This window comes from Carassius auratus, chromosome 10 (genome assembly GCF_003368295.1).
Source record: "Carassius auratus strain Wakin chromosome 10, ASM336829v1, whole genome shotgun sequence".
NCBI classification, from domain to species: Eukaryota; Metazoa; Chordata; class Actinopteri; order Cypriniformes; family Cyprinidae; genus Carassius; species Carassius auratus.
This window is the reverse complement of record NC_039252.1, coordinates 20922249-20937093: the sequence shown is the minus strand read 5'-3', so window position 1 is coordinate 20937093 and position 14845 is coordinate 20922249. Positions and strand designations below refer to the sequence as shown.

General features: G+C 35.8%; 1 protein-coding gene across 1 annotated transcript in view; it reads right to left on the bottom strand.

Annotated features, from left to right (window-relative positions):
- Window positions 1–367: 367 nt before the first annotated feature.
- Window positions 368–14845, bottom strand: part of xrcc4 (X-ray repair complementing defective repair in Chinese hamster cells 4) — a 33717-nt gene continuing 19239 nt past the window's right edge. Inside the window, exons 4-8 of the mRNA XM_026274407.1 lie at window positions 14422–14588; window positions 12667–12816; window positions 11451–11593; window positions 8549–8690; window positions 368–731 (exon numbers count right to left, since the gene is read on the bottom strand). Of these exons, the coding sequence (XP_026130192.1) occupies window positions 617–731; window positions 8549–8690; window positions 11451–11593; window positions 12667–12816; window positions 14422–14588 (717 nt within the window). The 3' untranslated portion in view covers window positions 368–616. The remainder of the gene's footprint in view (window positions 732–8548; window positions 8691–11450; window positions 11594–12666; window positions 12817–14421; window positions 14589–14845) is intronic.

Below are 14845 nucleotides of genomic sequence, written 5' to 3'. Positions count from 1 at the left end.
CATCTTTAATCTTGACGTTTGATCAATTTAAATTCAATCCTTGCTGAAAAAAACATTATAATAAAACATTAAAAAACAATAGATTCTATAATACAATATATGCAGTATATCCTAGAAAATTATACGTTTTGTATGTGGTTACGTTAAACATTCAATGATGTTGTTAATCATTTTTATTACAGTTTCCTATGACAAATACAGTTTTTAAGCACAGATTTATTATTTCTCAATAAAATCAGCTCATAAAGATTTAACATATAATAATAGGTTTTTTTTTATTTCCCAGCAAAGATGTCCATAACAAAAAAAAACAAAACCAAAAAAATAGTTTGGGATTAAAATCCATTTTGAAATACCACTACTTAAGTAATGAGAAAATCATTTTTATTCACATTTATTATATTTATTCACCCTTACAGAGTTAAAATGGACTAGTTTTGCTTCTCTTGCCATTAAAAAGTAGTCTTTTTTTAAACTTGTATCATTTAGAATAGAGCCAGTTCATCTTTACTACAAAAAATACTTTTAAAACATACAATTTTATTACTCCTAAAGTTTAAAATCAGTACAAAAGTCATGCTTATCACAAACGGTGCTCATTAGGCCCCAAAGAGGGTCATATATCATCGAACAGGTCGTCCGGATCAAGGTTCGCTGCGGCGCTTGCTGGTTTCGGTTTGACGCTTGACGCTTTGCTCGTCTCGGCTTTGCCCTCTTCAGTCGGCTTCTCTCTAAAATTACAAAGTGAAGGAACAACCGTCAGCAGAAGGTGAAGGTTAAATACATAGCAGGAGCTTGTATAAGTCATGACACTGGAGTAAAGTCTGACTGCTGCCTGATTACAGTGACCCAGGCAAACCCCATCCCACCACAGGCTCCTTAAAACAGGGTCAAGACTAAACGCTGCACAGTTCACCCTGCCTCTGTCAAAAAAAAAAAGCTGCTTTATAATCAGGCACATGCCATGTGTTTCCAGCTTCACAAAGTCACTGCATGCTAATAAAAGGTCACTTTCAAGGTGAATCTGACACTGATGTACATCATGCTGGAAATACGTGACATGAATGCCCTGAAGTCAGAACTACAGTAAGTTAGGCTGATGAAGTGAAGACAAAATGACTTTGGTTACTACACTGTGACGAAGTTAGCATGTCAGAAATGCTTCCTCGGCATTAAAACAAGAAAAGAAAGGTTAACCTGCAGTAATTCCCACAGGATCCTGTCTATAATGGCTACGGAGAGCTTTTCAAAGCGCTAGAAGAAATCAGGTCACAGGGAAAATAAATGAGATTTATGGTCCCGTAAGCCTGTTAATTTCAGGATGTGCAGGGGATCATGTAGCCTTTTAAGCAAAGCTTGTCCGGTGGTGTACCAGAAAACACATGGACAACACGGCTGGAATTAAACGCACATTAGAGAAAGTTAGTTCAACTATATAACATCTAATTAAAATAACTAGATGAATGTAAACTTCAAAATATCTACGTAATAAATATAATAAAATACAATTAATATAAAATATGTACAAAAAAAAACTAGCTATAAAATATATATGTATAAATAAATCAATATATACAATAATTAACACACACACACACTTCTATATAAATAATGTATTAAATAAAGAAATATATTTTTTAAAGGATAAATTCTAAGAAAAAGAATGAGTAAAAAGAATAAGAACTGGATGCATTTAAATGTATGATGCACCAGGAATCATACTCTGAGATTTCTGATTTTTTTCCTCAAGCAGACTAATATCTGTGGGCTTTAATAAGCCTCACTGTGGGGGAAATGGAGTTCATTAAAAATGAACAGTGTCCACGTAAAGCATTCACACTCTTAAAGAGCCTGTCTCTGGAAACAAACTCTTCCTTATTAGAAACAGGTTTGCATCCCGCAGTGTCCCCTCATAATGCAGCTACAGGACTCAGGTGAAGAAGACACGGTTTTAGGGGATCGTGTTGAGGAGATACCAGAAACCCTTTAGGATCCTGGTGAAAACGTAAGAGCTCAACACAAAATGTTTAAAATTGAAGGGGAAAACAGATTCGCAACACTGAAATATTACTGTTGAGTCAAAAACTCTAAACCACATGGACAATATAAGCTTTTCTTCACATAAATGTAAAAGAAATGAGAGGAATATGATAAAACATAAAAAATTGAATGATGCAACATTTCAGATTGTGCCCTATATCAAGGTTACTAATCATAAATGCAACACAGAAGCATTGTGGCTGGAAGAATCAGACTTTTGGCCCCAATGTACAAGCAACAAGGCCTTTGCTTGTGTTTCCAGGTTCATGATCTCTGTAAAATCGCATCGGAGGGCTCATCCCGCCACAAGTGCAGTTCAGGATTCAAATACCTGCTTCTGAGACGTGCAATTAAAAAGCTGTCTGGCAAAAAGGAAGCAAGCGTTAGGTGAGGTACACTGGGATTGAAGCAACAGAACGGAGCGGAAGTCTTTGAAAACACTTCAGAAACAGATGCCACATTCTGTTGCTTCAACTGAATCCCTGTATTAGCATAATCATCAGTGTCTATGAAAAAGCACGCTTTACAAAGAATGAATCGCAGGCTGGTTGATGTCAAGAGTTTTGTTCATTTTGTTTCTGTGAATGACTAAGAAATCATCTCAAGTTAGCAAGTTAAAGGAATAGTTCACCCCAATAATTGTTGAAAATGTACTCACCCTCAGGCTGTAAAACATGAGTAGATGCTATTGCTTCCGGCTAAAATACAAGTAAATGATCTATAATAACACTTCTTCCAGTAAAAAAGTCTTGAAAAAAAGTTTTCCTCACATCAAAACATATCCATTTAGAACGGTTTTCAATGTGCATATTTCTCTCCTGATTCAGATGAGATAACTTTTTCACTGGCAAAAGCAATATTATGAGTAGAAGACTCATATTTTATGTTTTGAAGTTAAAAACATTGTAAAGATGGATTTGTTTCCTACAAATTTGTTTCTTCACAAGATGTTAATTGATTGACTGAAGTTGTGTGGACTACTGTAATGCGTTTATCAGCTGTTTGGACTCTCATTCTGGCGGCACCCATTCACTGCAGAGGATCCATTGGTTATCGAGTAATGTAATGCAAAAATCCTCCAAATCTGTTCTGAAGAAGAAACAAACTCATCTACATCTTGGATGGCTTGAGGGTACATATATTTTAAGCAAATTTTCATTTTTGGAAGAACTATTGCTTAAAAGTAATAAACAGCTCCTGCTTGCAAACAGATCATGATTCTTTCATAAAAATACAAAGAACCGAGTAAGAAAAGTTTGTATTTGGTCTTTTCGTGCACTCACAAAGACCAGAGCGCTTTTATATGGTGTGTTGGTACCAAATAAACCCTGAGAGGCCTTAAGATTTGGTTCTTTTTTTAACGTGTAAACACCAAAATGATGTTTTTTGACTCTCAAAAACCACATTTATTGAACTGAGTAACTCGAGCATCAGAAATGCGTCTTTGGTGCTTTCAGCAAGCCTTTAAAACACAAACTCAAAGTGAAACAATGCTTAGTCAGCACAATTGGAGTGTAAACAGTGTATTTGCTTTTCTGCACATGTAAATATCGCGGTTTGATCAAGGGGTTTCCTTGTGCGGCCGCATCTGGAAGTCATTTTGACGCAGCTAAACTCCCCTGTAAGGATAGCTTTGAGACAGAAAGAGTGTCTTTCCTACTGCCCTCTGGGAGGAAATCTATAGATATGAGCAGGGATAACAGATGAGTACAAATGTAGACGCTGCCCCTTGTAAGCCGCTATATTTGCTGTCATGATTCGATGGGAACAGGGCAGGAATTGTCTGTGGGTTGGGAAAAAAAGGGCTTATGTTTCTTTTAAATTATTACAGACATGACGAGAAGTTCTGGAACTGGTTAAGAAAATGCAAAGGAGCCCAAAAAGGGGGAGAGATGTTACGTTACGGTACAGAACGGAGCCAAATGTCAGACTGCAGCCATATTGTGACATGAGATGCTGATGTTGGTATCCACATATCATAAAGTAAACCAATGGATGATTTTATTAGAATGATGCAAACACACTAAACTCAACTTGCATCAAGCTGCTATATTTTGATCACTGCATAACAAATCAGAACACAACCTGTGTAACAAAAAATGAATGAATAAAAAAATAACTTATTATTGAATTACTTTACCAAGGCTAATTATTTCTTAACAGAAGCAACACAAGAGTAAACTCACACAAACTGACAGCAATGAAATGAGGAAATTATATTTTGCAAAAATAAAATGACTATTCTACGTATCACCACACAATTTGTCCCTAACATACTGCAATAAAATAATAAAATAATAAAATAATCTATTAAATTATTAAACTACATATATAGATATGTATATTAATTATAAAAACCTGTTTATACAATTACAACAATGTTTTATATAATAAATAATAATTATATAAAGTATTAATTATGCACACACAAACACAGAATATATAACAAAATAAATATATTTAAAAAGGCAAAAATATGATATAAAATTATATTTAGATGAAAAAAATATATTATTATTATTAAAATGTATCATATCCAATTTACGGGAATTGTTCTTATCATAGAAATGATGTCACAAATGAAAAAAAAAGGAAACTAAAAAATATTAATATGAAAATGTTTTCTTTTTTTTTTTTCTTTTGATTGTGACTCAAGCCGGACAATTCTTTAGGAGAGCCACTAACTGACCGACAGCAAACACACGTGCTGAGGTCTGGATTCATGCGGTGTAACTGGCCTGATTGTTGTCTGTTCTCCTGCTCTGCCAGATCCATCACTAGGCAGATGCTGAGAGACTGTAGAACAGCACAGTTTGAAACGCACTCTCTCCCTTCCTTCATCTCTCTCTTTCGGTCTTTCTTCTTCTTCTTTTTAAAAAAAGAACTATTTAACTTCTGATGCATCTCTGAATCCTCTAAAAGAGTTTTGACTTCCTTCTTCTCGACCTGGAAGGAGACACTTTACAGTCAATTTACTTTGAAGTCTAAATGATTTACAAATCTATTTTTTGTTTATTTGTCTGCGCAATCTATAATCACAACAATCTAGCTTTCTCTTTCTCAGAAATGACTTTTCACATCATCACAAAACCTTCTCGCTTTCCAAGCCCAGCCTTCAATCATCTGCCTCCATGCTCCAATCAATTTACAACACATGAAACCAAGTCCCGCCCCACACAGACGTAATTACAATGCATTCCAAAAAGATTTTCACATTCATCTGAATAAAAAAAAATTGATTGCGCTCCCCTGATGCGAGCATGTGTGGAGTGTTGAGGACGTGCACCACAAGCGATCCTGAAGCTGAATAAACAAATGATGTCTGCTGAGTGATTCTTTTCAGCCTTTAGAGGAGAAATGCTTTAAAAATGGGCTTTATTAGAGCAGATGTCATGGCACAGAGTCTCACCATCTGTAGACAGCAGTGATTGTGAGGTCTGTTTTTGAGAAAAGGGAAGAAAAAAAAAGAAAAAAGAAAAAACAGTGGCACTGATTCTCATCTCTATCCAGTGATTGTATTTTGCCTGCTGGGAAGCTGCTACTGGCAAATTTCTCGATACTCATACAGGGCCTAAAATATCCAGATAACAAAAGGCCATTTGCTTTTTGATTACTCTAGAGATGTTGGCAGGAGTTAGAGGTCTGAACAATGACTGTTTTCATAATGTTCACTCATTAGTGAACTTACGTTGATATTTACTTGAAGTTTGGGGTCAGTAAGATTCATTTTTTGTTAAAGAAATGAATACTGATATTCAGTAAGGATGCATTACATTGTTCAAAAGTGACAGTATAGACATTTAGAATGTTAGAAATCTATTTCAAATAAATGCTGGTCTTTTCAACTTTCTATTCAATATAAAAATCCAGAAAAAAATGATTAATCACTGTTTCCATAAAAATATGAAGCATGACACTGAAGACAAAAATGAAGACAAATATGCATTAAAGTAAACAAAAAGAATTGTTTTTCATTTTCCACTTAATAATTTGTCATTTTTGGACAGTGTAATTCCCTATCCTTTTCAGTTTTTTGGAAACGAGCATTAAGATTTCTCTAAACATCTGCTTTTGCATGAAGAAAGAAAGTCATCAAGACAGCGAGTATCTGTTTCTGTTCCTTGAACTCTGTCTACCACATAAAATGAAACTCATTCATGATACACCGCCACTAATTTGTGTCACGTTTTACAAGAGCGTTCCAGCTCTCTCTGTGGCACAAAATTGGGCATAATTAGCACAGGCATTCAAAGCCATGTGGCTGTTAAAAACCTCATTCCAGGAAGAGAATGAGAATCCTCCAGCTGGATTTCTCCACTTGTGTGATACGAAGTGGCGTATGTGACATTATTCTCTAAAGAAGTTACAGCCAGATCTCTATGCCATGGCAGTCTATTACAGTTTGGAAAGTCTGCAGAACGAGAGAAGAAGTCCCTCAACACCTGAAACGCGAACACACGCACAAACCATCTGGTGTAGAGGCACCATTCTGTCATAGACCACCGGGGCCTGCGAACGTCACCGCTTTGAGTGTCTACTGACACGGGAAGCAGCCGCTGACACTGGGAGGCTAGAAACACATTTAAACAGAATCAGTTTAAACATTTACTCCGCCTGCAGAGTCACACAAACACTCTTGTTTTTACCAAGTTTTAAAAGACCCTCATTAAACGTTAATCTCTGCATAGCCCAGCATAACGTCAATACAATATGAAGCCAAAGCGTCTTAAATGTCTGCCAAGTCGAGAAACTTTCATATAGAGTATGTCTGCCAACCCAAAACACACAGGATCTGTTCCAAATGCTAGTGAGCTGCCTTTCTACCTACTGTCTACTTTGGCAGCTGCCTTCGAAGGCAACATCCCGACTGAACTGATTTGAAAGGTGTAACGAGTCTGTTAATCAATCAGTCGAGTCACACATACCGCACTCCTCATGTAAAGCGTGGAAGACAATCATCTAGTGCTTGTAGTTGATCACAGCTGTCTAGACATTGGCATGTTGTTAAGCTAACAACTCAGTACTCAAATGCAAGAAATCCAGAAGATACACAAACATTGGGCTAAACGAGTTTGTGTTTCATCAGCTATTTATTTTAACTTTAATATTTTACAATAAAATATCAAATTATATGAATACATAATTATCTCTGATTTAATATATTGTCATAAAATTCAGCTATATAAAAGTGATGTAGGAAACATTTTCTGATCAGTTAAACTGCATGACTTTTCCATGATTTTTCCATGATCCCAAGTCTTTTCCCAATCGATTTTAGATTTTGCAACCACAATCATTTTTAGCAAAAGAAATACTCATCATAAGGCTTTTTTGACCATAGAAATACTACAGAAATGTCAATGATCTTTCAGATTATATTAATGGGACTTTACCAGGACTGGGAGGAAAGAAAATAAAAATGACAAAATAAATAAGTAGAAGTACAAAAGATAAATAGAATGATAGATAGAATAACAGAACGATGATTAGAATGACAGAACAATAGCCAAATTACAGTGACGGCAGGCAGACAGATTGACAGACAGACAGACAGACAGACAGACAGACAGACAGATAGACGGATAGATGGATAGACGGATAGATGGATAGATGGATAGATGGATAGATAGATAGATAGATAGATAGATAGACGGACAGACAGATCGATAGAGGAATGGATGGACAGATCGATAGAGGAATGGATGGACAGACGGACAGACAGATAGACAGACAGACAGACAGACAGACAAACGGATAAACGGATAAATGGATGGACAGATGGGAAGGTAGATGGATGGACAGACAGACGGACGGACGGACAAACATAGATAGATAGATTGATAGAGAGATCGATAGATAGATAGATATATAGAACTGTGGGAAACTCACTAGGAATAATAACAAATAATAACTTTAAAATAATAACTAATGCCAAATAATCTCCAAAGCAGAGTGACTATTTTAAGATAAACACAACAGGTTTTCTCAGGATCGGTGTCCCTCAGGTGCCATCAAGTCTGAAGAAGTTAGTTGCTCAACGCAAATCTAAACCATTCCTGGGATTTTTATTGTACAATTACAGAGGCAACTTAGGTACTGGCAAAGGAGGAGATGAAATTATACACATTCTCCTATTAATAAGTAAAAATGAGCTGGAGAGAGAAGCACCCGGGGGGGCTCCACTGGAAAAATACAAGGTGTTGGCAAACGACCAGTGGTTTCCGTACAACAGAAGAGGGTTCTGGGAAACCCGCTTCTGTCTGCTTGACTGGCTGCAGGCACGGAGAGAAAGCAGCATCCAAGGTTGCGTGAAATGGACACCAGAGAATAAGACAACTGGAATTATCATTGACATTTTTATGGCTGCAGTCGCAGGGGTTTATGGGTATCATATGCAACATTACATAACAGGCCTCCAGGAGTTTGAGTTCGTTACGAGCCAATCGACCACAATAAAACGTGTAATTAGATGGATGGAGAATGTGTGGAAGGATGTGAGAGATGATACCTGGATGTCGGTCTCTGGTCCAGCGCTGCTCGCTTGGCTTGAGTCTCCAGCTGTTGGAGATGTCGGTGGCGGCGTTTTCGACAGGGCGCCACATCTGTGATGTCACTTAAGCTGTCGTCCATCGGGTTGCTTTCTGGCATCTCTGTTAGACAAAACATGGAAAAATTCATCCAATGTTCATATTTTCACTTATTTAACTGAAGTTTTGTCTTTCAAAGAAAATGTACTTAACATTTAGTCAGCATTTCATTATGACATATCCATGAATTTTACTTAATTTTTAATCAGAAAAGGTATAATACATTGTAAATATTAATATTTTTTTTAAATATCTATAGTCATAATATTTTAACATTATAATGTACAAAAATAATGGCAATCAAACAGACTAAACATGAAAGAAATGAACCTTTTTTGGAAAACAAATTAATAATTGAATTTACATAATCTCAGGCAGAACAATCCTGATCATAATATGACTGATTATTTTATATAAATATAATACTAAATGTTTACAAATATTAACATGTTTCATTATCAATAATATGAATAATAATACATAATAATATGTATTATTATTTGTATTTGATGCATGCATTTAAATAACAACAACTAGCTATTATTATTTAAATACATACTTTTTATATTTGTATTCTCCTTGGTGTACTGTTATTTTTTTTTAATTAACAGCATGTGCATTAAAAACTTTGACTAAAACAAAACAAAACAATAATCATCTAAATTATTCTGCCTATAATATACAGTAGATGAAATTAACACATTTAATTTAAGCTGAAACATTCAGCCAACCTGATCAGTTATTGAGCTACACAGCCATCTGTTGCCAATTTCAGGATTTCAGTCAAGAGGAGTTATTATCTGTGAATGCTATTATTTGTAATTGTTTGCATATATAATAGCTCTGAACAGGATAAATGGAGGTTCTCACAGCCAGCGTTCAGGCAGCCGGCCAAGACATGGCTCCGCTAACACAATCAACATCACAAATGCATTAAAAACATGTTGAGCATCAACATTAAATGATGCACATGCAGTGGGACTACAATAAAACCCAGCAGGAGCACATCTGTCTCATGTGAGATGTCATTGTAGCACAGTGGGAGAATAGTACTTGTTCTTTTAAGTACTATTGCATTGCCAGACACGTTTCCATGATTGTTTCTGGCAGTTGTTTACGGTTTAATTTACACAGGACAGATATAGCTATGAAACTAGGTGGCTTTGACTCCCGTTAGTCGATGCAACAAACATCCTAACCACATTAAAGACTCTTTCAATGATCCTTCATGTACTGCACCCTCATTGTAAACTTTATAGTTAAGAAGACAAAGACTAAGGCTACAACTCATACTCTTTAAGGACAAAAACATTCTCAGAAACATAAACCACTGAATCACGCTTTAAGAAAGGAAAGAAAAGAACAATAATTGAAGCCATGAGGAACTATGCCAAAGTGACACACACCTAGCAACCATAGATTACAATTCATACTGTTTACAGGGTCACATGACCGTGGAAGCGGGTTTCTTATAGTGCTTTTCACTTTTACTCCACAGGGTTTACACAAGGGGGAAAACAGAGAAATTGAGCAACCCGCAGACTAAATCATGTGTGACTCCACCTCATTTCCCTTTCTGTGCCTCAGAACTCTGACTCAACAGCCAAATACGGCCTTAGAGTAGCCCGATGTCGAAATCGACCAAAAGCAGACGGAGTTGCCAAGGAACGACTCGTCTAGGAGTTGACGTCATTAACGGTGACGGACGATGCAGGGAAAATCTGAGGGAATGAACTACCTGTAGACCGTCTCGGTTCTGGCTCAAAGGTTTAATATGCTGGACGACGCAGCGGCTCTCAACAGGGGAAAAGACATTAGCGTGGTCATGCTTTGGACAAGACAGCAAATACCTATTGTGATGTCAGCGCTCTCATTGACGCAATGCAATTACAAGTCTTCGCTGTTCTGTGCAGTTTATTTGTGATCTAATGGTAGAAATACTACAATATAAGTAATGTTACGGAATGCAGCATAGCTATTTTTAACAAAAACAGTCCCTTAACAGAAAGCTTAATTCCTGATGCTCATGCAAACCAAAGATAAGGTCATTTATAAATGATTAAAACTGATAACAATTGCTTCACATTGTATAACACAAGATAAATACAAAAGACTTTCAATATTATATTAACAACATCACAAAACACACAACTCTAAAAGTTGGATTCCAAATGAATGCACTAATCAGAGATGCAGACCTATTGAATTATTCCATGTTTCTTTGTCAATTTCTATCATTTTATGGTACATACTGTCATCAAGACCATCAGAGTCACTGCAGATCAAATCAGCATCGTGCTGTCATTTATCAACATGAACTTTCAGGGAAGAAATTCCACTAAACTCGCAACACATTGCAAGTAAGATATATTAAAATATGAGTTTCGTTTGATGTTCTAGGCACAAATTCAGTTGTAGGCTCATCAAGTTTGACTTCAAACTTTGTTAACTTTGCAAATATGTAACTATGTCCGAGGAACACAATATTACAGAGCCTTGAGAACAAATCAGCACACAATATTCAGCGAGCTGAAGAATGAGGATACTAAATCACAGGCTTTGTTAAAAATAGGCTGAGAAAGTTTCAGCAGTAATTTGCATACATAAATAAAAAAAAAAAGTCTGAGGTACTTGCATCTGAAATTGAGGCTCTCTGGAAACTTTAAAGGAGTAGGAGAAAAATGGCAACCTGAAAAGGCAACCTTAACTACAGTATAAGCTTTTCTTTTTTTAACAGATGCATTGGGGAAAAAGGTTTGGAATACAGGTTTGGAAGGACATAATACCAGAATTGTAATTTCTGGGTGAAGTTAGAAGAATGACCTTGTGTAAGAGGCTTCGGGTCAGGCTGTCTGGGTTCAGCCTCCTGTTCATCTTCTGTACTGCCTCCATAATCACTCTCTACACCAGGACTCTTCTCTGCCGCAGTCTCCATCACATCGTGCTCTTCACTGTCTGCCTTTTTCCTTCCAAGAGAATCCAGTAGACATGTTAACAAGGCATATGGGAAAAAATATTGCAGACTCGTTTCTAGAAATGACTGAATCACGTTCTAAAAACTAAAAGAAAGAGAATGCACAAACATTTTCATTCCAAAACAGGTTTCTGTCCATTCATTCTTGGGATTTTTTTTTTTTAACTACCATTCAAATGTTTTGGGTCAGTTAATAAAGTAAATAAATCAGTATTTTTTTCACCATCATGCATTAAATTGTTTAAAAAGTGACAGTAAGGTCATTTATAAGTTCCATTTCAAATAAATGCTGTTCTTTTTAACTTCATTCCTCAAACAATCCTGAAAAAAAAAATGCATTGCATACTCTACAAAAATATTAAGCAGCACAATTGCTTTCAACATTGCTAATAACAAATGTTTCTTAAGCAGCAAATCGGCACATTAGAATTCTTTCACTGAAGACTGGAGTAATGAGGCTGAAAATTCAGCTTTTCATCACAGAAATAAATTACATTTTAACATAAATCCAAAAAGAAAACAGTTACTTTGAATTGTAATAATATTTCACAAAATAAATGTTTTTACTGTATTTTTGATCAAATAAATCCTGCCTTGGTGAGCAGAAGATACTTTTTTTCAAACCATTAAAATATGTTAAAAAACGATAATGTACATATAGATAAACAGATATATTTGTTGTGGACTGTTTGAAATCAACTATTATTTTTGCAACTCATTCAGGTGTCATAAGTGGCACAGAACTAAGACTCCTTTAGGGGTGTTAATCAAGGGCACAACATTGGTGGACTGAACTTCCTTGGGTTTCTAACTAAACAATTTAGGTTTTCCATCATGCCGCAGTTGTCCACTAGAACAGAGCTTGTTACTGTCATTTTAAGTTTTGTTTTCCAATAAAAAAAGCAGTGTAGACAGGAAAATGCGCTCAATGCAAAACTAGAAGTGATAATCATGAACATTACATCATCAGGCGATTACCTAACAGGAGAAGGGAAATGTTGAACTGAAAAATGCTTACGATCATCTGAGGTTGTATCATGATGAAAATGTCGCACACATCTTTACCTCAATTGATTCTTTTCAATAGATTCCTCCAGCTCTTTGACTCTTTTCTGCAGGGCTCTGAGTTTGGCTTTCTTCTCGTTTAGGACCAGCACAAATCGGCTGTACAGGTCTCTCTCCAACGTCTCCTTCCCCTGGATGTACATCTCCATACTGTGGAGAGGGTGAAGAGCAATGAGACCCACCCAAACACTCATGATTGACACTCATTGTTGACAAGATTGGAAATGATTAGTGATGAGAGTGTTTGTATTACTAGACGTTTAAGTGGATAAACACTCAATTACTTAACATGGAAAACCTTAAGAGCGTACTGAACTAAACACCTGTGGTAGCTGTTTGCAAAATACACACAAGCTAATAAAGAGCCGACAGTGTTGAGTAGCGTTACGAATCCCCCATAATTCTGGTTTTGGAAGATGTTAGAAAGTGTGCCGGCACAGTCTGGCCGATGATGTCACTGCTGCGGTTTCTCACAAAGGAAGGATTGAAGCACAAGAAAAGAAAGTAAAGAGGAGCTTCTTGTCAAGTTGGCTGGGATTCCCTTGTCATTCTCTCCTCGTGAATGCGTCATGTGCTCTAAATCAGCCATATACATAGCAACAAAATCCTGAAGTGCGTATGCATATCTACAATTCCCCCTCGAGTATCACAGCAAACACAAACTAAAAACATCTTGTGTATCTAGAGTTCCTTAGTAACCGTCTAAAAACACAGCAAAGACGCAATTTCATTCTGAATCATAGTGGATGAGGAGGAGGGGAGAGGGCAATCCAAGAGGAAGTTGAAAGGCTTTAGTAATAATGCTATTTTGTTTGAAATCAGTTTTGGCATTACACAAAAGAAAAAGAAAAAACTTGTGAACGTTCCCAGAAACAAAGAAACAAATCAAAAGCATATTCCACACATTTGTAGAATAATGTTGTAGATCACTTATAAGAATTTTCAAGCATCAAAAATATAGTAATTTAGTAAAAAATATAATAATACAGATGAAAAAAATAAATAAACAAATAAATTATATATATATATATATATATATATATATATATATATATATATATATATATATATATATATATATACATACCGGTATATATACATATACACATATACACATACATACATATATATATATATATATATATATATATATATATATATATATATATATATATATATACACATATATACATATATATATATATATATATATATATATATACAGATATACACATATACATATATATATATATATATATATATATATATATATATATATATATATATACAGATATACATATACACATATACATATATGCATGTACACATATACATATATACATATACACACATATATATATATATACACACACACACACACACACACACACATATATATATATATATATATATATATATACACACACACACACACACACACACACACACACATATATATATATATATATATATATATATATATATATATATATACACATATACACATATACATTAAAAAATCTTTGAGTGATGCTAACCACAAAGCTTAACTTGCTCATAAATCACAAACCGCTATTGTAAAAAACCCATTAGAGGTTCCTGAGGGGGACGAGTGTCGAATTAGCCTTCCAGGTTAGCTTACAAATTGATGTCTTTAGTGAACAGCTCTGTTCTGCAAATTATTTGATTTATTCCAAGCATCCATTTTCTACAGTTCTGTGGGAGTTGGGAAGGTTTGATCTGGTGTGGACCTACTCTTTAGTGATGTGTTCCTGTTCTCTCCTCAGCTTCTGGTTCTCCTCAAGCAGGTGCTGGTTTTTGGCCTGTAGACGTGCGCTCTGCTCCAGGCCATGACTAATGAGCTCCCTTATGACTTCAGTGGGCTCAGGCACCGCCTGCAGATCCACCACGCCGAGCCTGAACTGACAAATAAAGAGAAAACAAGATTAATAATAGAAGACCTCGTGCAACCTGGCACCTAGAGGAGACACCTGCCCATCAGCTATTAGCATTAGCATCCTGGATGGAGACACAAGGGAGATTGGCTAAGAGAGAATTTCACCTACAGGCGGTGAGATTTATTTGTTGGTTTCTGAGTTTGTGGTTGTGGAGCAGGGATATGGTTTATTGAGCTGTATCACATCTCTCCACCACTGAGACCCAGACATTCTCAAGATTT